The sequence below is a fragment of the Atractosteus spatula genome, chromosome 1, assembly GCF_055471065.1.
Source record: "Atractosteus spatula isolate fAtrSpa1 chromosome 1, fAtrSpa1.hap1, whole genome shotgun sequence".
Classification (NCBI taxonomy): domain Eukaryota; kingdom Metazoa; phylum Chordata; class Actinopteri; order Semionotiformes; family Lepisosteidae; genus Atractosteus; species Atractosteus spatula.
The window spans coordinates 14,970,600-14,998,041 of NC_142706.1; the positions used below are offsets into that span (position 1 = coordinate 14,970,600).

The 27,442-nt window shown below is 36.8% G+C and overlaps 1 protein-coding gene across 1 annotated transcript in view; it reads right to left on the reverse strand.

The window, feature by feature from the left end:
- LOC148840666 (glucosidase 2 subunit beta-like) overlaps positions 1-27,442 on the reverse strand; it is a 220,523-nt gene that overhangs the window by 63,039 nt on the left and 130,042 nt on the right. The window contains exons 11-12 of the mRNA XM_088915225.1: positions 22,281-22,350; positions 12,500-12,589 (exon numbers count right to left, since the gene is read on the reverse strand). Of these exons, the coding sequence (XP_088771351.1) occupies positions 12,500-12,589; positions 22,281-22,350 (160 nt within the window). The remainder of the gene's footprint in view (positions 1-12,499; positions 12,590-22,280; positions 22,351-27,442) is intronic.

Genomic DNA, 27,442 nt, shown 5'->3' on the forward strand with positions numbered 1-27,442 from the left:
TTTTGGACATTTTAGAGCTTCAATTATGCCTTGTCTGACCACTGAATATTTTGACACATTTCTGTCAAATGTTTTTTTATAAACTCCATCAGGGTTTGAAATACATTTTATAGACAAAGACCCATGGAAATTTTTCTTATGCATGTACTGACTGGTCAAAGCATGTGAGTACCTGAAATAATTTAGGTTTGCTGTAAGGAAAATTGGTGAATATTTATGCAAGCAACATATTGTAGTGCTTTTGGGTTTATGTGGGTACGCGCCCTCGCTGCTGCCGCCTCAGATCGGCCCCCCACCGCTGGGGACTCGAATCCAGGCCTCCAGCGTCACTCAACAGGGACCCAGCCAGCTGAGCTAAAGGGAGATCTCCCCCCTGCCCGGCAGCTGAGGTCCCTGCTATTCACAGGGAAGGGCGGTGACATCACTTCGCAATGGCAAGTCGGCAAGCACAACCTGTAATGTCGGCCGTATGTGTTACACTCTCCCCCGCTTAATTCGCCGTCCTCGGCAAAGGGCTATTCTATCCCACTCTAACACCAATGTAGCCCTTTTGGGTTCACGTGGGTATGCACCCTCGCTGCTGCTGCCGCCTCAGGTCGGTCCCCCATCTCTGGGGACTTGAACCCGGGCCTCCAGAGTCACTCAATAGCGAACCAGCCAGCTGAGCTTAAAGGAGATCTCCCCCCAGATGACGTCACTGCACTGGCAAGCCGGCAAGCACAACCTGTAATGTCGGCTGTATGACTTACAATATTTTCGATTTTGCTTAATGTAATAGGTTAGTCTGACATGTTGAATGATGAAAGTTTTGATTACTTGTAATTCAGAAAAATGGGACATCATTGAAGGGGGTGAAACCTTCTGCATGTCATTAGCATCAAACATCTGGGAAGGAACTTTGTCACACAGCACTGATCACAGTCTTCAAAATCCTGATCAGGTTTTGGAGAAGATAATCCACCACCTATTCCAATCAAATCTATCTGACAAATGTGTCAGGTGATTCCATAATTTATTCCTCTTCATACATCCACAAAACGTTACACTACAGAACACAGATCTGTAAGAAATAACATTAAAATATCTAAATTACAGTCGAAAACTGCAATAGAACTGTGTTTTTGTATTAAGAAGAAAAACAATTGAATTGTAGCACATACAAATACACATATAAAACAATACAAAATGTCTAAGATTTTTGCACAGTGCCCTAGTACAAATGTTTTTATTCCCAATTTAAAAAAAACAGTACCTTATTTTAGTTAATCTGATCAAATTGTGTGGAATATGTCCAAATGAAAATAAGGACCTTAACATAAATAAATCTGCTGTATACAGTACTTGCTTCCAGTTGTTATCCTGTTAAAGATAAATGTATTGCGAGAAACATATGTGTAGCATGCCAAATCCAGCAATGTTAATTTAGGAATGAAAAAGAAGTTAATGAGCACGTTTTACACTGTTTTGCTTTTCAAAAATTAAAAAGGCCTCTTAACACTGACATTTCCACACTGTTTGATTGGCTTCAGCAGTTGCTTATTTTAAAAACGGAGGTGATAATTAGTCTTCCCACATTACCCAAGTGTGTCGGACACATTTTAAATTAAAATGAGATGAAATCTGACTGAAAATAACCCACACCAACAACTCTGCAGAACTTTTGCATTATGGATAGAAAAATAAAAATGTATAGAATATCTGTGGAAGGAGGGCAAGTAAAAGGGATGTTTCCACACTCTAAAGAGAATAAATATTGCACTGAGCACACAACACTAGGCTACAAAATGTTTTTAATCCACTTGCTATGTTTGTAACTTTTTGTACTAAGGTTTGCAATCATTTTAAAAAAGGGCAATTTCTTTAATTGCTTTAAATGATACTGTAATCAGGTATAAATGCTTTCTTTTCAGTAAGCACTTAACTACAATGATTTGTGTTTAGTCTCTTTTTCCTTCTTCAGCGAATGAATACCTAACATATCTAGCAAGCAGCAACTGAAATATTGTCAAGCCTGAGACAATGAACTAAACTCTTTATTGCAGTCATTTAGAGGAATTGCTTGATCTGCAAGAAGTACTTTTGCAGTATATCAAAAGGGACTATTGCAGTCTTTCTTGCATAAAGATGGGTAGCAACTCTGTCCACTGTGGGCGATGAAGAGCTATAAAGGTCATGTAAATAAGCCATATGAGGGCTTTCCCTTTTGTAAATAACTGCTCTTATAGCTGCAATCACTTCAAATTCAAGAGCACATAATTACATCAACTCATGTACTGGTATCCTGCATGGAGAGTGAAACTCCAAAGACAAACTGAAAGCTAATGAGTGTTGAATAAAGCAAATCTGTGTTTTTTTCTGTCTTTATTACTTTTTTTGTAATTTGGAGATAAGGTATTATGGATTACTCTATGTACATACAGTACAAACATATGATACAATGAAAGTCTTGAAAAATTTCCAAGTGGAAATAGAAAATGTGGGTGCTTTGAAAGCATAATAACAGTAACATAATTTGTTACATACAGTGTACTGCCAGCAGTCATATCACCCTGCAACTCACAACTGGCAACCCACTGAAGCTAAGCAGGTGTGAGCCTGGTCAGTACCTGGATGGCAGACCTCCTGGGAAAAACTAAAGTCGCTGCTGGAAGAAGTGTTATTGGAGTCAGCAGGGGCATTCACCCTGCGGTCTGTGTGGGTCCTAATGCCCCAGTATAGTGACAGGCACACTATACTTTTAAAAGGCACCGTCCTTCGGATGAGATGTAAAATCGAGGTCCTGACTCTCTGTGGTCATTAAAAATCCCAGGGCATTTCTCGAAAAGAGTACCGGTGTAACTCCAGAGTCCTGGCCAAATTTCCCATTGGCCCTTACCAATCATGGCTTGCTAATAATCTCCATCTATGAATTGGATTCATTACTCTGTTCTCCTTCCCACTAATAGCTGATGTGTGGTGAGTGTCCTGGTGCAGGTGGATGCTGCATATTGGTGGTGATGGAGGGGAGTCCCCATTATCTGTAAAGCGCTTTGAGTGGAGCTTTGAGCTTTGAGTGGAGTGTCCAGAAAAGAGCTATATAAGTGTAAGCAATTATTTATTAATTATAATTACATTTTTTTAGAAAATGTTGGTGAGGTGCCCTGTATTTGTATAGAATTTCAACTAAACCACATGACTACTGTATAACTAACTCATCATAGCCAACTCATCAGAAGGATCTGAAATATTTCCATATCAGTTTCTTAAAAATCTTACCTTTATGTGCATCTCCATATTAAAGAATATTACCTTCATTTCTTCCCATAAATTATGTTATAGAAGACTTCATTTATTCTGCATAGACTGCATAAACATTCTATGTATTGTATAAGATATTTGATACAATGAATAAGCAGTAAATTTAATTATGGCCTAGGAAAAGATGAGCTGTTGCACATTCTCCAGAAAAGACAGCTTGTTTTCCATTTCAGTAAGTTTCCTGAAAAAGTTCCTGGAGATGTTTCAATATTGCATGAATCTTATCTTCTGAAACTTATTTTTGTAAGTCAAAATTTAAGCAATGAGGAGGAAAATGCAGTAGAATTAACTACAATAAATCCTTTGACTGTGATCCAGAATGTGATAATTTTGTGAAATTACAAAAATGTTTTTTTATCAAACCAAATATTTTATTGAAAATCCAAAAACTCATACTGAAGACTTCTAAGGGTAAGATAAGTTACAGTAAATGTCAGCAAAATGAAAGAAAAAAAAACATGTTGATCATATAAGTATTGTAATAAGTACCTTTGGAAGCAATTACAGCCACAAGACTTTTTGAGTCAGTCTGAACTTTTTAGCTAGGTGAAAAGTTTCCCCTTCTTAATGGTAGATGTCCTCAAGCTCTCTAAGGTTACCTGTGGATCACTTATGGATGCCAGTTTTCAACACTTTCCACACAACCTCAATAGGATTCCAGTTCCTCCCCCATAACATTATGCTGTCACCACAATGCTTGACTGTAGGAGATAGGGAGATGTGCTGTGTTGATTTAATGACAGAGGTAATGCTTTACAATATAGCAGCAACAGTTATTATCACACTAACTTAAGTGATAGAAAACATCTTTAAAATCACTTTACTTGGTCTTAAAATGGACAATAACCCTGGAGCTTAGCTTTACTGATTCAAGCCTTTAGAAATGCATCGGAGATTAACCTCCCTGATAAGAAGCCAGTCATGACTCTAAAACAAACTAGGATTCATAAATTGGGTTTTTCTTTTACCCCTCCAGTGATGAAAGTGATGAATGTCCAATATCTGTAGTGTACTACACCAGAATTGACCCATCTGAATTCAGACTGTATCTGAAGGACACCAATCAATCATTCAATGATGGCAAAAGACAAACATAGGGGGTAAGGAAGGATACTACACCTGATGACGTCACAGCCAATCACTAAACCTGATTACTGGACTTATAAAGTATTTTACGATACTTCTCTTTCATCCTCACCTGGCACCTGGCAACATGACAAGCTAATCAACCATGTGATAGTGGCCACCTTTGTCTGAGCTTAAAGAAATACCAGGCTGAGAAAGAATGAGTCTCTATGTAAACAGAATTACAGTATGCTTAAGGCTGTCTCTGCAATAAATCTTGTGACTCATGAGTCAATTCAAATTTCACCTAAAGAATGAAATCACCACAGTTCTCAACAATTTAGCATATTAATACTGTATATACTGTATTCAGAATTAGCAGCTTCACCTTGTAGAGCAACCTTAAGTTTCCCCATCCTTTTCTCACTCGTACACAGATCTGAGTCAGACTTTCATCACAAGCTGTTGGAAAGCCACTCAAGATCAAATCTCAGCGGATTCCTTTCCATGATTTTCTCTACCCAACTCAGCTCTGTCTTCATGCGAGGCTTTTTTAACTCTTCAAAGGACAACCTGGCTACCATGTTGTTGGATGAGTATAAATTCAATGTTCACATTAGAAATCTCAAGATTTAAATTATCTTTCTAAACACATTTGATAAAGTTCAGTTCAAGACAGTAAATATTTACATGTCTTAAAGGATATGAATAGTATTTAATTGTGACTAATTCTGAGACTCATTTAACTTATGATTTAAATTATCATTATTACTTATGAGGTTGACAATAATGAGTGTTATATCCCGATGTTATTAATAGCTTTAAAATCCCTGAGAGGATGATTAGTCATTTCTAGCAAAGTAATCTGTTTAAAATACGCACTGTTATTCTAGCTGGTTTGTTTTGCTATGTTTGCAATGTTCAATTGTTGTATTTAAAAATTATATATTGTATACTTTTAACCTGTGAGACAATATTGCTTTTTGTTTTGTATGTTTGATGCGTAGTAGATATAAAACTCACTCACAATTTACTGGTTTACAACTTCTTCTTTTTATAGTAATATTGCTTTTTGTTTTGTATGATTGATGCCTAGTATATATAAAACTCACTCACAATTTACTGGTTTACAACTTCTTCTTTTTATAGTAAATTCAAAACAACACATCCCTGTAACAGTTACACCAAAAACTTCCAATTATGCCAAGTCTGACCACAAATCTTTCCACCACATTCTTGGAGCACCAGGTAATTGCTTTTTTTGTACATTAAATGTGGGATTCAGATGTTTTTCCACTGTGCCATAGAGGCCAGCTTTGTGGAACGACCGTAATATTATTGACTCAGAATGCGCTAATGTGGTCAAAGATACAGCATATTCAGTGTGTCTGAATTTCTATACCCTTCCCCTGCTCTCTGCCCTTCTACAATTTTACACCTGTGTATTTATTCTGAAATCATGTGAACCATTATTACTGAACACAGATACTATTCAACTAATTGATTAAATTTGTGCACATGAACTATTTCACGCTTGCCACAGGAAAATAATGAACACTCATACAGTCAACATATTTTAGTTTTGAATTTTTCATTACACTTTTAATTGGCATTATCTTCCTTCACCCATAAGAGCATTCAGTTAGAACATTTTACATGCACATTTTGTTTAAAAATATTCACTTTTAAAAATGCGCATGAAGTATTTGTAACAATATTATTGGACTTTACTGGAAGGGGTTGAAATACACAGCACTGTATTTAAAAAAAACATGTCATTAATAACATATGATTCATTCTACTCAGAATGCGTTTTAGGTTAAGAAAATTTCATTACATTTTCTGACTTATAGTTGGTGAAATCCATCAAAAGTGATGGCTGTACATAAAGTTGAAGAATTATGTTTGGAAATATGGTTAATAAATATAATGCATCAAACCAAAAAGAAATGTCCTATAAAATCTAGATCAAATATGAACATAAATTATGGAATACAAGCAGTGATACAAAGTATGGGACATGTTAGAAAACTTCCCATGTAATTCATTCTGTCTAGTATGGACAGATGAGCAACTTTTCTTCCTAGTATTAACTGTGATGAGTTCCACCTCCTTGTCTTCACTGCACCAATGAATAATTTAGGTTAAGCATTGATCTCACAAAGTCCAGGCAACTATGGTTTAGTTACCATCAAGGCTTATTAAGATTCCTGCATCTTTTATATTGTGTGGACAGTATGGCTCTGACAACCAAGAAATGGCAGAAGATGCCCCATCTGGAATTTTTTAATGCTTGTTCTGGCAGATAAAGGCCTACTTGTCATGAGATCAAGATTGATTGCATTCTGGTATGACTTGTAGCTGCCAGTATGCTATGGATTTTCCCAAATAAAAGATATTGGACAATATCAATGTTACAGTACTTTGCCAACCTGTTAATGGAGCACAAATGTGATGTCTCGAAACTCTTAATCATGATCTGGCACAGAGGGATCTGTTAAAATAGGGTGGAGGCAGGAAATGTATCTGTGGTAAAAAAAACAAAACAATAATAAAACAAAAATATTAAAATTTGGGGGACTCTAGTAAGGATTGTCTACATGTAGACTGCTGTACTACATTTGTAGCTTGAGAACTCTACTAATGTCATGTATTAAATGCAACGTTTTGGGCTTGAGAAGACCAACTAAAGGAATGTGGAGCTGACTACATTTTCTTCTGGAAGGGAAACTCAGAAGAATATCAGATTCAGATTCATGGAGTTGGATTTGCTATTAAGACCGAAATCAGCAATCACATTTGCCAGTTCCTTGCTCAAATTAGCAGAGAACCAATATGCCCATGTAAGTTCTTCTCTCATTTAATCAAAGTGGTCTAATTGCCCATTGTGGGCAAGATAAAGATGATAACTATAATTTCAGATGATAAAAAAAGGAAAAACTTTCTGTGGCAAACTTGAGTTCAAAAGGAAAGAAGACTTGGAGACTTTTAACACCACAGTTGGAGGAGGTGTTCACCTCTAGAATAATAATAATAATAATAATAATAATTGCTTATACTTATATAGCGCTTTTCTGGACAATCCACTCAAAGCGCTTTACAGGTAATGGGGACTCCCCTCCACCACCACCAATGTGCAGCATCCACCTGGATAATGTGACGGCAGCCATAGTGCGCCAGAACGCTCACCACACACCAGCTATCAGTGGGGAGGAGAGCAGAGTAAAGAAGCCAATTCATAGATGGGGATTATTAGGAGGCCATAATTGGTAAGGGCCAATGGGAAATTTGGCCAGGACACCGGGGTTACACTCCTACTCTTTTCGAGAAGTGCCCTGGGATTTTTAATGACCACAGAGTCAGGACCTCGGTTTTACGTCTCATCCGAAGGACGGCACCTGTTTACAGTATAGTGTCCCTGTCACTATACTGGGGCATTAGGATCCACACAGACCACAGGGTGAGCACCCCCTTCTGGCCCCACTAACACATCTTCCAGCAGCAACCTTAGTTCTTCCCAGGAGGTCTCCCATCCAGGTACTGACCAGGCTCACACCTGCTTAGCTTCAGTGGGTTGCCAGTTGTGAGTTGCAGAGTGATATGGCTACTGGCTAAAAATAGAATGGAATCAATGGCAAGGGAGGACTTGTAAATGTAAACTCCAATGGCATTCTTCAATATTTATGAATGCTATTCTAATTTTGAATACTGACCGAAGCCTTTCTGGATTGCAGTTAATTTACTAAATGTATGCTAAATAATTGTACAGTATGATATCTTGATCGATTAAAATTAATCTCTAATGACTATGGTCCAAAAATAGAACCATCACTTCTGTCATCATAATCTGGTACAATTATTTTGGCCCAGTATATTCCATGATAGAAATGGACCCTGAGATTTTAAACATATTTACTGAGGTGCATGAGAAGATGGAGCTTATAGATCACCTTCATTCTCAATTAGTAGTCTCCAAATGTAAATGCTTAAGTGCCATTGGTTCAGAATCATCATGCTTGTTGGAAGATTACTGTATCTCATTGATTGAATTAGGGGCTTTTAAAGAGTGTGTCTTCAAAATTCATAAAAAATCAACAGGCAATGAATGAAGCAAATTGTTATGTTAAATGAGTGCACACAAGAAATAAATGAGCAGCCTGAATGGTTGAAAGAGTGGTCAAATACTCAAATTCTGCGGCAATGGAGGCTGTGAGAACAGAACTGGAACTGAACTGAAGCAGACTTATCCAGTCTTGACACAAGACCTTAGACATTGTGTATACAGAAATCTAGACTTCACACTAACAAGAAGACAGTACAAGACACACAATTAATGTGGTAGCCTAAAGCTTCAGAAACTGATAGATTCTTGGTAAAGGACTTTTTGGAAAAAATACTGTCTTAAGCAAATAAGATGAGAGCACATTCTTCTGCAACAAAAGTGTTATCTCAGCCTCAGTTAAATTCAGAAGGGTTTTAGTCTTGGCAGTCAATAATAGTTTCAGTAACGGTTCTAACCCTGAAGATACAGTAACAAGGTCCTTGAGGGAAGATAGCATGTCCACATTCCAGACCCCTAGTAAGGATATTTCACAGGACATTTATCTAAATATTAATTTATAATCATTCATCCTTGAATATTCAACATTTTTTTAGTAAACCATATTGTCTATTTAACAGTTAGGATTACAGGCAGTTTTAAACATCTCACATTGCACTTTGAATGCAAACAATGTACAAGAGCACCATTATGATGACAATACAATTTTCCAGACTTGAAGTCAGCAAGTGAAAGATCAAACAGATGAATTCATTAGGGGCACACAAAACAGAAACTAATAAGCCTAAAAAAGTGCCTGAGCCATATGCACAAATGTATATTTAATGTATGCAATAACATTTCAGAAAAAAAGGTCTTTTGATATCAGTGGCAAAAAGTTTATGACTGTGATTAAGGTAATGTAATATTTAATTCAGATACTTGTATATTCAATCAAAGAGTTTTGGAAAGTTGTTTGAATATGTTTTGTACATGATGCACAGTCTTCAGTTTATCCTCTAAAGTGTAAAGGTAGCACTAGTTCAATCCTGTGTGAAATGGCCATGTCTATGGCATCAAACACACTGTAGTTCCATTTATATGTGTATCAAATTGTAGTGCTTTTTACTGTTTAGTTTTCACAATGTACAGTAGCTGTTTGAATAGGTCAATTAGCATTATAAGCTCTCTTTATTTATTGTTCTTGTTGTTATCAGGAGTGATAGTAGCATTTAAGATGCCTGTAGCTTCCCTAATGCAACACTTCACTGCTTTAGGCTGTCGTACTGGCACAAATCGATTGCACTGGCTTGTCTTACAGTAAAGAGCAATTTGATAAAGAATATACATACAGGGGAAAATTAAGTTAGAAGATTACAGAAAATAATTCATACATAAGAAATTCATTTCTGACAACCGTGCCCTGAAAAATCCTGGTATGAGTGTAAAGATTTATTTTAACAAATTGTAGCATATACTGTAGCTTTTCACAATTCTCCTGATATACGTTCCAAGATAGCAGCTTCTAACATTGCTGCACATTCTCTGTCAATATCAGATCCACTGTTATTGTTGTATTCATTATAATGCTTGGAAATGAATATAATGCTTTTAAATCCCAGTTTTCTGCAATAGAAGAGGCTTCACATTCTACACATTTAAAGGATTCTGCAAATCCTTTTGAAAGGCATAATGCTCAGGAGCTAGGATGTGTACAAGTTTAGTATTTCTCAAAGCCTTCTATCAATGTTTTAATGTGCACCTCAGTGGGTACACCATGTGTAGCAGCTAAAATGCTTGCAGTACTCTTAGAGCTGTTTGGAGTTCTGTCTGCTGCTCCTGTGATTCAAAACATGGGGAGGATGATTGACTAACTGCAGGGAGCAGCTGAATGTGAAGAAAGGCCTGCATCACACTTCACTCTTCTCAGACATAATGGCCTGAAATCTGCCAGCCCACTCAAACAGAAAGTGAGATGGGAAAAGATGTACTATAAAGCAGCAGAAATGATAGGCAGGCAAAAAGTAAAACACTGACACCATGTTACAAACAGAAACAAGACTGCTCAGTACAGTACTTAACTAGCTCCAGAATAAAAGGGAGAATGGCATTTGTTTGAAACAAAAACAGAATCAAATCAAAAGATCTAAATAAGTTGCCCTAGTGTTGCCAGTAAAAATCATCCAGTATCACAACCACAAGAACAATTGCCTATGTAAGAAATATTGAATGAAACCAAATATGATGACTTGAAGATAAAAAGAGAGATCAACAGAGTAATCAGCTTCCTTTTTCATTTTAGAATAGAAAATAAACCCAGCTAATGGAAATGGTGTATTATATCTTATAGCAGATTTTGAAAACCCATTGTTTTCTTGCACTTGCACATCTCCACCTGTGAAATAGAGCAGATATGTTTTTTTATCATTTTTTAGATCTCTTGTCTCTTGGGTTCCACTTTTCTCTTATTGTTTTTGTTATAAATCACCAATTATTTTTCTTTTTATATTCTGCTTTTCTACTATTTTTAATTAACTATTTGTTAATGAACTTGCAGAATTGCTGTGATCCCTACAGATTGTACTGGGAAGCTATTCCACCTCCATTGCTAACAATATAGCCCATATAGCCCAAGGAAATAGGCTGTGATGTGTGATAGAGGGTTCAACCGAAAAGTCATTGAAAGCCACATTCTCTCATACAATAACATGGCTTCCTGTCAAGATATCCACTGTGGTCAGCCTTTTTGCATCTTCTGTGCTTTTTCTTTACCAATTCAGAATTTACATCAGATATTCAAACTAATAATGCTACTATTCCCTACTGTCTATCGAGCAGGATGTGACAATAAAATCATCAAAAATAATTAGCAGATGAGAGAGGGTTTGGGAAACATTATCTATATGTAACAATATACTACAGTATATCGTCAGTAAAGAGGGATATTTTGCTGAATATAAATAATGGAAACATTCTGTAGAAACAGCAGATTGAAGGACAGCTTGAGCTAGTGGTTACCAAGACAAATCAAACAGTAGAGATTAAAAACAGGCATCCCTACGTTGACACTCATGAGTGCACCTAAAATAACAAATTGGGAAGATCTTTCATTGCCTTGTACAAACAATTGCTCAAGTGTTGGCACATAACATTTTAACCTTATTAATAAATAAAACTAATTAAAAAAAAACTTATTCTGATATCATAGGGTTTATGTAGTGAAGAGGTCTTTTGCATTATAATCAGAGCCAAAAAAGGACAAGGGGGCAGCCACATAGAAATATGTATTAGCAAGTCTACAGGCATCTTTTTGTTTCAAATAAGACTTCTGTTTTGTGGCAACATCTTTTTTTTCCTTTGTACCAAATTTAAATAGCTAGCATGCTTGGCAGGAGAACATACTGTACAGCATACATTCCAGGAAAAAACAGAGCCATTAGTCTACAGATACAGTCTACAGAGACAAAACCCAATGTCAAAGAGGAATAAATAACAGCTTAAATGAATATAATGAATAATAATGCACAGGTAGCACCTTCTAAACAAGAATGAGAGGACAAAATAAAGAAAGAAATGAAATTATGCGGCACCAACCTCGGTACCGCCCTTAAGATTTGTAATGAAAACACAGACATGGCTCTGGAAACTTTACCTAAACAGACACTAGCTTGAAATATATTGTCTCTGCTGTGGATATAAATGTCATATCTCATAAAAATCTTTTGTAAGACAATACTGTTTTTAGACAAGGTACAGTATTCATACAATTAATACTATTACATTCAGCGAGTTTATAGAGTTTTAATATATTCAGTTATTTTATACATTTCAAAGGGTTAAAAATTGCACAGGACATGGAAACATTAAAGTAAAAAAGACACTTTTTCTATTTTAGACTTAATCTAAATTCACACCTGAGAAAAACTTGCAACCTCTTCTACCTAGGCATCATGCAAATCTGCTAAGTATGTTCCATGCTAGAAATTATAGAAAAACAGAGATATCCTTTCTTTACCAAACAAATCAGTGTTCTGCTTACATCACCACATTCAATTGAAAGATGAGCATGAACAGAAATAGAAAAATTGGCTTACTTACTCGTAAACTGTCATTTCGAAACACTGGTTCTGCAAGTAGATAAATTCTTTATTGGAACCATAGTCTGTAGATAACATCTCTTCAAGGTCCCTGAAAAATAAAATAATGCATCACATAGGTGATAACAGAAAAGGATTTAATTGAATGTGTTTGTCTTTTTCTCCTTTCTAATTTTTAATATTTTTAGTAGTGCTTTGCTTGACAGAAAAGGACTATATGATGAAGATGAAATTTTATCTGAAAAAATATCTTTCCTTTCTCACATTGAACATCAAAACAAAATGGAAAAGGAGAAGCATGACTCACCAAACATTGAAGATCAAATGTACGACGGGAAGAGAAGCATTCATAGACACAATTATGAACTATTGTTTGTGTGAGTGTTGCAATTGATCTATTCACAAAGACCAAAATGCAGTGTAGCACTTTTAAAAGCACATATTTTCCACAAAAAAAAAAGCGTGATAGTAGGGATAGTCTGAAGTTTAGTTTAACTGAATAGCTAGCACTCTAGCTAGAGGCAAAACTGATTTATTGGCTTTTTAAAAAATATGCTAACCTATTTTTGCTTGTGGAATGTGAACAGTTTTAAACACATATTACTGCATAAAGTTTCATGTTGTTTTGGGATAACATCAAAATAGCTTAACCAATGTAATGGTCAGATGAATTAAAACAACTATCCTGTATGTTAAACTGGAAGGTGTACCAAATGTTTCTTTTTTTAATCTTAGCTTGAGTAATAATGTTACAAATAAATTCTGAAAACTCTTCTATTGCTCTAAAATGTAATCTGAGGAGTGCAACTCTTCCTCCAAGAGGTTATATTGATTTATCTTTGGAGTAACTTCTTCTGAGCATCCCCGGAGTGAGGTATTTGTGGGGTTAATTTGTGACAGCTTAAGGCAGGGATTCATACAAATCACTCGTTATGTTTCATTTAACTCAGCCCGAGATGGCAGGCTTCATCCCCACTGCACCATGCCCAAGCATCAGCCCGTGCCAGTTCAGAGTTAACCGAGAAGATCTGCCTGACTTTTAAATTGCTATGTGAGTTTCTCATTAGCTTCATTAGCATTTCTGCATCATAAATATGTAAATGGAAAGTTTCACACAGGAGACTTATTTCTGTTCTCTTATTTCTGATTAGTTCGAAATGCGCTCTGGCTCTGTCAGATAATTGGTGACACTGCATACCAATAAGGCATTTCCCAGCGCTTCATCAGACTGAAGTGAAATTAAAGTAGGCAGGGCTGTTAAAGTTTTGATGGTTTTGAACAAAAACTAGTTAAAATTTTAACTGACCCCATAATGGAGCTGATAAGTTATTAAAAGGCCTTCGTTTTTGTTTGAAATATAAAACGCTTTAATCGGTTCCTCATGCATAAAAAGAGGCCTCTGAGGCAAGACACTATCCAAGCAGCTTCATCGTGGTAATGAATGCAGTATGAGTTTTGATTATATATACATGCTCTATTCCTTCACAGTTTTCACAATTTTATTAATTTTACATATTGCACTTTATTAAGAAAAACCATAATACACATTTTTGAGATGGTTCTTATTTCCTTTTTTCTGCTTGCACGTAAATGCACAAAGATTTACTACTGACCGTATAACAATATCCTGACAACAAAGTTTAGTCAGTCCTTTAAGTTAGAAAGGTGGAACACAAATCATAGGAATGGTCATACAGCATTTCCAGTCAATGAAAGAGCCTTGTAGTTTGTCAAGCACATGTATCAGTCCTGCTTTTTAGCAACTCCATGGTCACAGTCAATATACTGTAAAGGAACAAGTAATAGGTTTATTCCATGCTGAAAAAAAGAAGAAAGAGAACACAACGTTTCGGCCGTGGAGCCTTCTTCAGGTGTGAGAGAGACAGGGCAGTAGGCAAAGGTAAAGTAGCGGGAGAACAAAGGTTGGGAGGGAGGAGGAGTGAGAGGCGGGAGCAGGGGACAGAAAGAGAGGCCAATCAAGAGGTGTTAAGTCAGAATGGGTGCAGAGAGGTGTGAAATGAAACTTCCAATGAATGGAGAAAATTTAAAAGAACAGTAGTCTGTCGTTAAGGGAAGGGAGAAGGTGTGATCCTAGCTGCAGAATAATTTTAGTTTCGGTGGTCTTTCTGATGTATGAGTTTGGAAAACCGTCTTTGAGAACACAGACGGAGAGATTAGAGTGGTCGTGGCCGTCAGAGGTGAAATGAGAAACAATGGGCTTGGAGAGATCTTTAATCTTTACAGCCCTGACGTGTTCTCTGAAACGGTCTCCGAGTCTCCTTCCTGTTTCTCCAATGTAGATGGCTGGGCATTTACTGCAAGAGATACAGTAAATAAGGTTGCTGGAGGTACAAGATGCTGTCTGGGTGATCCGGAATTGTCCTGAGAGGCCTTGAATGAGTGTGGTGGTGGCTGTGTATTTGCAGGTGATACAGCGAGCTCTGTTGCAAGGGAAAGTGCCTGGTGTGGATGGTTGTTGAGGGCGGTCAAGGGAGCTGTGAACAAGGAGGTTACGCAGATTAGGTGGTCGGCGATATGAGATGATAGGGCGATCAGAAAAGAGGGCCCCAATGGAGGGATCATCCTGTAGGATGGAAAAGTTGTGGTTAATGGTCCTGGGGATAGGAAGTGTTTTAGGGTGGTAAGGAAGCACCAGAGGAATGCGGTTGTTACGGCGGGAGTTCCTGATCGGGTTGATGGTCCGGGGGGTGTTTTTGGCTCGGGCAAGGGCCCTGTCAATCACACTGCTGGGGTATCCTCTGTTGATGAAAAATGAGTACATTTCGAGGGCTTGGTTCTCGAAGTCGATGTCGTCGCTGCATAACCGTCGTAACCTAAGGAACTGTGAAAAAGGAAGAGAGTTTTTAGTGTGGTTGGGGTGAAATGAGCTGTACAGGAGGTAGCTGTGTGAATCCGTGGGTTTGTAATAAACTGAAGTGGACAGTCGGGGGTAGTTGATAGACAAGTGGATGTCTAGAAACGGAAGAGTAGTGGAAGATATGTTAATCGTATATTTGAGGGACGGGTGGAAGTTGGTGAAATGGTGCAGGAAGAACTCAAGCTGATCGTTGGAGCATGTGGCGGCACCGACGCAGTCATCAATATATCGTTTGTAGAGGTCAGGGACATAGCCAGTGTAGGAAGCGAAGAAGCGTTCTTCTACCCAGCCGACAAAAATGTTGGCATAGCTGGGTCCCATTCTGGTGCCCATGGCAACTCCACTGACCTGTTGGTAAAAAAGATTATTGAAGGAGAATGCGTTCAGTGTGAGGACCAATTCTGCAAGGCGTACCAGGGTGTGGGTGGGTGGATCAAGCACTGTGCGTTTGTCCAGCATGTGCTTGAGTGCTGTAAGGCCGTCATTATGGGGAATGACGGTGTACAGAGATGTGATGTCCATGGTAAAAATGTAGCATTCGGTACCCTGAAATTGGAAATCATTAAAAAGTTGGAGCGCGTGGTTGGTGTCTTTGATGTATGAGGGAAGATCTTCAACCAGCGGTCTCATGAGGCTGTCGAGAAAGGCTGAGATGTAAGTAGTTGGACAGTTACATGCTGATACGATGGGGCGTCCAGGGGTGTCCGGTTTGTGGATTTTGGGGAGGAGGTAAAATTGAGATACCTGTGGATGTTCCATGATGAGCCGGTTTGCCTCCTGGGGGAGCTCATTACTGCTGATAAGAAGAGAAATGGTGGATACCACTTCCTTTTGGTAGTCAGTGGTAGGGTCCTGTTGGAGAGGGAGGTAGGCAGAAGTGTCAGTTAGTTGTCTAGAGGCTTCAGAGATGTATAGATCCTTACGCCACACCACAACAGCGCCTCCTTTGTCCGCTGGTTTGATGACGATATCATCCCTGTTGCGGAGAGACTGGAGCGCCTGATTTTCTCCTTGGGTGAGGTTAGACCTATGTTTACTGGGTATAGAGAGTGCCTTGGGAGCTTGATTAGTGCATTGGTTGATGAAATAATCAACTGGTGGAAAACGGCCAGAGGAGGGAGTCCAACAGCTCTGTTTGGGATTAATGTTGTTAATGACATCAATAACCGGGTTGTTATCAGCTGCCTGTGAAGAGGAATTGTCGGCAAAATGTGCTCTGAGACGGATCCTGCGGTAAAAGCGGTTAAGGTCGACATTGGTCTGGGGGATGTCCAGCTTCCTGGGAACTGGTACAAAACTGAGCCCTTTGCTGAGGAGGGATCGCTCATCCTGTGAAAGGGAAAGGTCAGAAGGTATGGTGACAACAAGGTTAGGGTTGGTGAGGGTGTTCGGGGTGTTGATGGTTTTCTTCTGTAGAAGATGACTGAGTTTTTTGTCCTTCTCTGTAGTGAGAAACTGGTAGAGTTTAGAGTTGAGAGATCTAATGAGGTTAGTTATGAAGGGAAGATGATGTGGAGCTGTAAGCCGTAGAAATTCCTTAGCCTCTTTGATGTTGTTGTCGGAAAGGATAATCTGTTTTTTGAGGGAGAAAATGGTAGAGAGCATTAGTTTCCTAGAAAATTGTTTTAGAAGTCTCTGAGTGTTACTCTGGGTGGTATCAGAGTCAAAAGAAAAGGTATTAAATTTAAGGCGAAATCCTTTAGGAATGATATTATGTCGACGACATCTGTAAAGGAATAGAAGGTGGTTAGAAAGCCTGGTCTTGGAACAGATAGCTGTGAAGAGACGGAATGCTGGTTTAGTGAGAGAAGAGGGCAAGTGGCCCAGGGAGGAAGAGAAGGTATGACGAAGAGATCTAGAAAGAGATTTGGAGGAAGGCATAGTGGGTCGCAGCAGCTGTAGGTGGTAGTAGTTCAGGTGGGTAGCTGCGTCAGCATGCGTAGGCTGCAAAGGAACAAGTAATAGGTTTATTCCATGCTGAAAAAAAGAAGAAAGAGAACACAACGTTTCGGCCGTGGAGCCTTCTTCAGGTGTGAGAGAGACAGGGCAGTAGGCAAAGGTAAAGTAGCGGGAGAACAAAGGTTGGGAGGGAGGAGGAGTACTGTATATACTGTACTCCTATGACTCAATATACTGTAGTCATCAAAGGCTTTAACTTTAAGTTCATATATGAACATCCTAAACAGACATCGTCTGTGTTGTGGTAGTGGTCAGTGTTGAAAATAAAGAGGATTCCTCTGACAAAAAGAACATGGAACGATAATCATGGCAGATGTCCTCCACAGAAATGACAAGCTTGGCATAATTCCCTCTGAAAGAGTATGTTCAGATGCGTCTTGTGATAGAGAGGAGCTAATCCACCTTCGATAAGAATTCAATAAAGTGTCAGGACCTTCCATTTGAGTTTCACATAAAGTACATACAGTAGGTAGATATCCACCAAAGATGGAAGAATATATGTAACTTTTCAAGTAATGACCCAGTCACTAAAAAAATAATTGTTTCATTTAACAGAATAAACCCCAAAATAAGCCTTGCAAGTCAGGAATGTTTGGAAAAGAATGCTCTGAAATTGCTTTTTTGAAAAACTATTACCTTTACATTAAATGTACCAGTTTGTATTTTTTCCCCACTATCACACCCCCAAAAATGTATACACAATATTATAAATCTTCATTAAACTGCATGAAATGTGTGATTTGTGATGTGCCAAACTGCAGCAATCTGTACTTCAATCCAACCCTTCACATGAAAGCAATTGCAAATCACAAACCTGGATCTATAATTTTGAAAGAAAAAGCTCAGAATATTTGCTCTTTTCCAGGAATTTCAGCTTGAAGAAGACAGCTGCATTTAAATGAAAAGCATAGCAAACTGCCAGATGTCCGCATTTACAGCAAGCTGCCTGTATAGTGTAGTTTTTACAGCTTTGAAAAAAAGACTAAACCTTGCAGTATCAGTCTTTACTGTGTAAAATATAGACAACCAAAGAAGATAGCATTAGGTTTGTTACTGAATTCCTTATATATATATATAACTATTGTTTGCCATAGCAAATCATCTTTGCCTTATCAAGAGCATTGGTGTGATGCATGATATTGTATGATCCTAAACTTCACATCTGACTCAAAAATTCTATTATAAAACTGCTATCTGCATTCCCTTTGTGATATTTCTGACCATGTGTTAACTGCAATGCAAATAAATGGTGAGCGATATGTGTGGTGCAATTCCTCTTGCTTTATGTGATACCATACCCGTAATGTGCCACAAACACTCCAACTTATGCTTGCAGGTAAGAATGACATAGATTCAACAAATGTGACGTGGCCATGCTAGCCTTGTCATTGATATTAGGGAATGTTTTAAAGAACTGTAGTACCAAATGTTTCATGTAGAAAGGTGTTGATGGATCACAAAGTCTGGAACAAGTCTTTTTTTTTTTGCAGTGCCAAAACATACTTTTCACTGGTATAACCAGTTTTAACAACAATCACTATTACTGAATGACAGCTGTTCCTTTAGGTTGGTGGATACCAACATATCAAAATACAATTTTTAATTCTTTTTATGCTCTTGCAAATATATTATATATAACAAAACTCTACATTCTTATAACAATGTGACAAATATTATTACCACTAAAATGAAATCTACAACTGTAGATTTGTTAACATTTTAATAGACACAGTTCAAGAAATGCAAAGTTATCTTCGCCACGTACTCTGCTCTGCAAATTGGTCTTCACCCTAGCCTCCCCTTCAGGCTGCTAATAAGAAATCCCACCTTCAAAAGACTGTTGCTTTGGCAGGTGAATTAATGCCTACTGTGCACTTTTGATAATGCATCAATATTTTCACCATAGCTTTTCCACAAAGGTGGAAAAGAGACTGAATTCACTTGCAGTGTCACCCTTTCCCCTATATGATTAATTTAAGAAATCATGCGACCTTTCCTCCTTACTCAGTCTGCAACCTCCTTATTACCTACTGTAATGAACAGTTTGTTAGCCTCCAGGCTAGAATGCCACAATCCAATCCTCAGTTACAACTCCCCATATCAATGTAACATAAAGGCACTGATTTATAATGACAGGCTCTTAAAGCTTCACTGTAAATCTCTTTTCTTTAGCACAAAATGGTGATTTTACTTTTTTGTTCGAAATTGTTATTCATATGTTACGGGTCATTAATCACCTGAGGCATTTTTCTGAAGTAATTTCACTAACCAATTACTGCTAGTACTGAGCAAATGTCTGGGTTTGTATCTGGGTGAAGTACATAATGTAAATTACAACATCCAAAACTGAAAGGAAAGCAGAATAAGTTATCAAAAAAAATAGTTTTGGATTTTAAATGTAAAGTAAAAAATGGTTTGACACTAATGACCTTAAAATTTCAGTGTGAGGACCACTGACTTCTTTGAAGTATTGAAGGACACACAGTAAGTGTATTTTGTTTTTATCTTGCATACTTAAATGAATCTGTGTTATGTTTTATTATGTATTATCTTTTCCAGACCACTTTTTTTTCTTTTCAAGTTTTAACTATAGTGCAGATTGCTGTAAAAGCTGTATTTTCCACCTGTCCACATGTGCTAACTGCTCAGTAATCTGAGTAAAAAAAGATACACAGAAACCCATTTCCACTGTACTTACAGTCTGATCTAAGTCTCATACTAGTTTCCATACTAGTTAAGGTAATGTCTGAAATAGATTTCAAACTAGGAGTCTCTTGTTACAACATACTGTAAAGGCCCTAGAACACCTGTTAAAAACATCCAAACCAGTCACATCACACCTGACTGGAAGTGGCCTCTCTTCAGAGTAAAAAGGAACATTTACAGTAAAAACAGGTCATGTTATTTTGACTCAGTAGTTTAATGTAGAGCTTACAGATACTAGAAAGCAACCATTATGAATACAGCAGTTCAGTTACAGAAATCATTTGACGCATTTGTGGCTACAAGCACATTTTCATAAGAATAGTTACGAATGTGAGAGGGCCATTCAGCCCATCTAGCCCATTTCATACATCACAATTTGAAGCTGCTACTAAAAATGCAAACAATATAATCTCACAAAAATATCATAATGATTTCACTCATATCAAACAAAATAAACAGCAGATGTATTAGGACAACCCAAGGCCTTACTTGAAGAAAGTACAAAAATTAACATGTAATCGAACACGTACTGTATTAGTGAGTTGCTATGTAGTGAAGTAGACTGGTTCTACTGTAGAAGCCAACCAGGCCTCTTCCACCTGACTGTCAGGCCAGTTGCCACGGAAACACAATCAGACAGGAAGCTTGCTTCACCTGTAAGTTATCACCCTTCCCTGTCTCCTGATAACGGCTTCCAGGTCTTTATTTGTGTCTCCACTGTATCTCTCTGACTTTGAACTGTGCTTGTTTCCTGACTATGATTTCTGATTTTGCTTTGCCTGTTTGCTATGCCTACCTGCTAGTCACCATCTACCTATACCTACTCTAGGGTTCCTCTCTTGCAGTTCAACCTTAAGTAGAGGTCATTACAAACTTTTTTCAAGTTGTAGTAAAAAATAATCATAAAATAATAATAAGTAATTTAAAAAATGAAGTGCAGTCAATAATACAACAGGAAATGTGAAAGTCGTGAGAATGACAGCAGTTGAGTCATAATTGGTGCAACAAATTGATTTTGATGACATTACACAGTACATGATCTTTCCAATGTCCAAACCTAAGGGAATTGTTCATCTAAAATTTCAAGTAAGACATACCTGTACATTCTCATGGCATTTGATTATTCATATTTTTGGTTAGGTAATGTTTAAGTACTATTAGAATGTAAGTATCAGACATAGTAAATTGGGATGTATGCTTTATCACTGATCTTGTATGTAACATTTTAGAGAAGTTCATTTTAATGCACTAGGATGTACAGTATTTGTGTTTGAGCCCAGGGTCCTGACAAACCTTAATCTGCCTCTGGAAACAAAGGTTTAATGGAACAAAAAAAAACAACCTTGTTAAAGTATTGCAAACTTTAGCCCAAGCTTATACGAGGGACTTTGAGATATATACTACTTTATCATAGTAATAATGAACATAGTACAGTATATCACCCAGGCATTTTAAAATTCATCACCTACAACAGAGGGATGTAGCATCAAGTCCCAACAATGTTGCATTTCTGACTTAGAGAGCATGGTGTCAAATAATTAAAATGCAACCAAATCATTAGACACAACACAAAAGTGCCTTTTTCCACTTGAAAAAAAAACAAAATAAGAAACATAAAACTATTTTTCAGCCACCATTAAATTGGCTAGAGTGATCATCTCTCTGCTATATTGTATGGTTCTGAGTCAGATGAAGCTCATCAACACATATGTGAAAGTGTTAGGGTGACAGAAGTCACAGACACCTTCAGGGTTTTCCTTAAACTCACTGCAATTCTACAGAATAGGACCTTCCTGCTGTATTATCATTTGATAAAACGTCCTATTGGAAATCACTGAGAAATAAAATTAATCTGCGACTCTTCAAATATACAGTAACTATCAACAACAATACCCCAGTTCGCTAGACAGTGGATGTTAGTGTGGAAAACTCATATAATTGCTAAGAAACACAGTCACTTAGTAATCCAATGTTACTAAAAGTTTTACTGACCAGTAAGTTTAATTCTGAATAAATCTGTTTGATTTTTCAAATTCAGAAAAAAAATTTTTTGAAGGACATGCACTTCACACTTGTTCATTCTATTCAATAATTACTCATTTTCTCATCTATTTTATCAGGTTTTATTTCAAATGTTTGTTCTTAATTTAATTCATTTCTCAGTTTTCTTATTCAAAATCCTGTAAAGTAATGTTTTCATCAGGTGAAGGGGTTATATTAGATAATATCAGACTCTCACCTAATTTCCATTTTCACAGTTTCATAAGCATCCTCCACTTTCTTCAAATCTGCATTGGCCTTTTCTGCAGCTATAAAAATAAAATAAAAATGTAATTAGGCAAGAATTTCAGAGAATGAGACATGGTTGGTGTACAGGACTTAGTACATTTTTTGTATTTATATTAAAGTTATCAGAACAACAGATGTTGATCCAGAAAAGCCAAAACCTATCAATGTAAGAATGGTGGATGTTTGGGATGTTTGAGACACAGACATTAGTCATGACTTTCAAAGACTTTCAGTGATTTTTTATTAAATTCTCTGAGAGTATACAGTATGTATTCAGGTTTGCAGGGGAGCTAGAGGCTATCCAAATAAGTAATGGGCACAAGGCAGGGTATACCAAGGTGCACACATCAGGGAGGGACTTTTGGAGGTCCCTGGACTATGGGAGTAAACCATAGTGCCCAGATGAATCCCTTGAGAACAGGAGGAGTACTGTACATACAGTACAAACGTCACACAGACAACACAGACAATTCTGGTCCAGAATTGAACCCAGGGCCCTAGGGCAGCAATGCTAATCACTATACCACTGTGCCAATTAAGAATTACTGTACATCATGTGTCTATATCATTGACAAATGTGAGGAAAAGAAACTGTCTGCATGCACAATCGTATTTGGCCTTTTGCTTTTAAAATTCTAAAGAGTGGAGATTCTGACAGCAACATACAGTAGTCAGAGATTTCAGGCATTACACTAAAAATACTCAAATTATATCAGGCTCAAAGAAATTCTAAAAATGTAAATTTCATAAATTTACAATAATTAAAAAAGAAAGAAAAAGACGGGTGTAACTGTCACTGCATGTTTTCTAAAACATTAACCTCTGCACATATACTGTATTAATAAAAATACAGCATCTTACATATTTTAAGTGTATATACAGATAATGTACATGTACAGTAATATTATACATATACAGTATCAATATTCCGATTCAACTAAATGTGTTAAAGACAGCACAAGAATCCAGTAGATAGGTCATTTGAGTGTACTGTAAACGTGCAATACATGATATTTTTATGTTCAGTAAATAAAAATACTTTTTTTGTTTATTTTGAAGTGATTAAAGTTTTTTTTTATATATAAGCATAAACACACACCCACATTTGCAAAAGCAATTAATGTCCTTTGGCTGTGAAAACTGTTTAAAAAAAGATCAGCTGTCTATATTTCCAGTGACCGTGGCAACAACATGGACCCCTCAAGGCTTAATTAGTTATCTGTAATGGGATGCTAAAAGTGAAGACTGTAGTTTTTGGCTACTGAGAAGGAAGAGCAAAAAATTAAGATGTTATCCAACAAAGCAGAAAGAAAATGCATGTTTGTGTATCACCTTTCACAATTAACTCTCTTAGAAAAGGGAATCCATCGGAACTTGCAATACTGAATTGCATGTAGAGCACTCATCGTTTCAAAATCTCAGTTCCAGAGATTTTGTTTTTTTACTACAATTAGTGCAATGCTCCATCTAATGCTTAACAAATTGCATGCTAGTTTGAAATCAATTAAATGAACATGTTGTAAACTGTAATTAAGAATATAAGAATGATTAGAAACAAGGGGGGCATTTGGCCCATGTAGCTAGTAGCTAATTGATCCAAGGACCTCATCCAGCCATTTCTTAAAGGAAGAACTGTCAAGATTAATTTAATTGCTCCCAACCATGAAATCATGTTCTTTATAAAATGGGATACTGAGATACCATATTTAGATTCAGTTAGTTTTGATGGCTATAAGATACAGTTCATATGTATGGAAAAATTAATCTAATATTCAACAGTAAATCAATACATTCATGTTTTGATCCTATTATTTATGTTAAAACGATATGATTTTAGACTTATTTTAATGAGAACTGTTGTTGGTTTATATTTGCACTTATTGTATTTACAAGTCAAGGAAGCTTACTATAATAAACGTACTATGATAACTCATCAATGGAGAGTTCAGTGAAAAAATTAACAAACAATGGACTGTGCCTCATGCTACCTGTACAATGAAGGGTTAATGTTACTTGTGTCTATTATGGGGATTAACCATGAATCACAGTATCTGAAATTCAATTGTGTGTGCTCCCGTAAGTCTATAGGATTATAGTGTTTCTTCAGATGTTGCTGATGGCAGGTTCTGTTGCAAAACATTTACCAGAGCTGAAATATCAGCACGACTGTGTGGGAGTCTACAGCCACACAGGCTCAGCTGCATACCAATTAGCATGTTCATTGCATGTGGTCTCAGCTGGTTCCCAGCCTGCCATAAAGAGACATCCCTTACAGATGCATTCTGAGCAGAGCTGTACCCATGGCTGCAATTTTTCACAGTAATAGTTATTTCTAATGGTCTAGTATCTACCCCCACCCTTGCCGGAATGCCACCAATATAAGGAGAGTGCTTCACATTCGTCTGACCTGTGACATCAGCTGAAATTCAGCCGGCATTCCCTTGAGAAGAGAAAGGGAACTGTGACAGCCTGCAATATGACAGGCCAGCAAGTCAATATTATTTTTTACACAGTACACATAGCTAATATAAATTACAAGGTGAAGCTATTTGGTTTCCTAATATCTAAAGGAATCCACAAAGTGTTAGATGGAAAAAAGAACTCATCTCAAGATCCGAAGACCTCCTATTACAGTATAAGCTTACCATCATTGTATTCAGAAAATCAAGACCCTCATTTCATCTTTATTTTTCAACGCATGTGATACCTGAATAATTTGTAGAATAAGTTATCTTCTGTACAGTACTAATTAAAAACACAATATACAGTATCAAATTATACTTATACTATACAGTAAATTGCATACTAATATTTTACAATTTTAAAATATATCGCCTTTAACAATGACCTAGGTCTAGCTGTTAGCTGTGGAATAGTAATCTGCATTACTGAAGTCAGCTTCAGAAGAATGCAGATTACAAGTCAACAACTTATAGCTAAACCTTCTCTATTTACTTTCTGTTTGAAGTTATTTGTGTAAAACAAAATTTCACCAAAGTGTCTTTAACACATCACAAACTGTGTAGCATGCCCTATTTAATGTGTTATAACACTGTGAACATTCCTTTATAGCTCAGTATTTTTCAGAGCATAATGAAACAAAATATAGGGTGAGAGATGTGATAATGAGATGGTTAAGGTAAAATGTTAAATGAATTATTAAAAAACGCTGCAGTTTTGGCATATTATTGCTTCTCTTCATTTAAAAACAAGAAGTTATTATTTTTTGTAAACAATAATAAAGTCTCTAATAATAAAGAGAGAGCACTATACTGTACAGTATGTAGTGTTCTAGAATTACCTCAGCGTCAGTAGAAAATATGATCTGCCCACAAAATATATCAATGTTTCAGAAGTAGTGTTGATAGATATTTCAGGATTATTTCACGTAATCAGACTGCAATTAATGGTGTATTTCTAAAAAGCTGTCTTAAAGTGAAATGTAGGTTAATACAAATAATTAAGATAGAAAAGGTTTAATCAAAGAAAAGGAGTGCAAGATGTCCTTTATTGCAAGAGGCAATTCTCTTGTCTTCTGTAAAAAAAGGTTTTACAAAATATAACTTAAGCATAAAGTAAGCTTAAAAAGACAAGGATGAGGAGATCTGATACTAAACAGTCTTGGGATATTCACCATGCCACACCAGTTCAGTTTCAAGTCATTCATCTGGACTAATTATTTTCCTACCTGGACATAATATGCTTAATTTCATTTTTGTGGGTTCTGAGGCAGTCCTTGCGGCCTGCAGCCTTTCTGTATTACAAGTATCTCTAAGTGATCAATTCCTATACATTCTTTCACTTTTCCCTGTTACAGTATGTAAAGGGAACAGACACACATTACTAACATATTACCAACTTCTGCTTTTGTTAGGACTTGCACTGCTGCTAATTACAGTATGAACATTTCAAACAAGAATAGTGCATGATAAAAATAAAGAATTGTATAACTACTGAGAATATGCATCACAATTTTTTTCTTTAAGTAAAAAATATGCTGTGTTCAGAGAACACCATTTTGTTGTTTCTAACTCCTGCCACTCCAATGAAACCAGCATCTGGTCTGATAGACCAACATCTGTATAAACATTTTGACTGATTTAAGATCTGTTAAGGAGTTTGATCTTCTGCTGTTCAAAGTGAGGCTGATATTATTCTTTGTAACAATATTACAGTATGTTTTACCTGTTTAATAATCTTCGCATTCTAGGAAATTATACATTTTTTCAAATGTTGCCATTTAAAATAATACACAAGATAAACTTTTTAAAAAAGTCATAACCTTTACTTGATCTTGCAAAGACGAAAAAGGTTTCAGTAAAGTTTGAAAAGATCCTTCCGTCCATTTTCAGTAACTGCTTTATACAGGGGAACCAAAGTCCAGTCTAGTAGGGACAAAGCACAATTCTGGACTTCACTCTAGAAAGGATTTCAGTTTATGGCAGGGTACACACATATGCACACTAAGGGTAAAGTTATATTCTAACAAATAGTGTAAATTTAAATGAATTTGTGAATTTCTCTGTATTGAATAAAGCATACCAGGGCTCCTGTCTGAAAATTTGATTAGAAAACCACACAGGTTCAACAAAGGCAGGTGAATAAAAAATAAACAAGGAATTAAATTAAATGCAATGTCAAAATGGAGAAAACATCAGTTGTATCTTCTCAAATGCACTCAAGAGTCTTCAGAAAAAAAAATTGGAGAACCAAAAGGGAAACAAAAAAAAGGTCAAGAAGGTTTACAACAGTCACAGAATGTGTGAAATTCATTTGTTTTTGGCTGGGAAATTACAACTACACAAGCTCTTTGAAATAAGACACTGGTCTCTGAATATAAGGTGACAACAAAGTGAAGGTCTTTAATTCCAACAGTTCATTTGGTTGTTAGCTACATTCTTGAGGGTTTCATCCAGACTTTTCTCTAAAGAAGCCAGAGTGTCAAGTATATGGTTTGTTCCAGACTCCCGTAACACTGTAAATAATGCCTCCTGACCCAAACACACTTCTCTGTATTTACTGCATATATCCTCTTTTTCATGTTTCACTGTTGACTTTAAAGAAGTCAAAGAGAATGCCTTTTCAAATCATTGAATTTCTTCAGAGCCAATA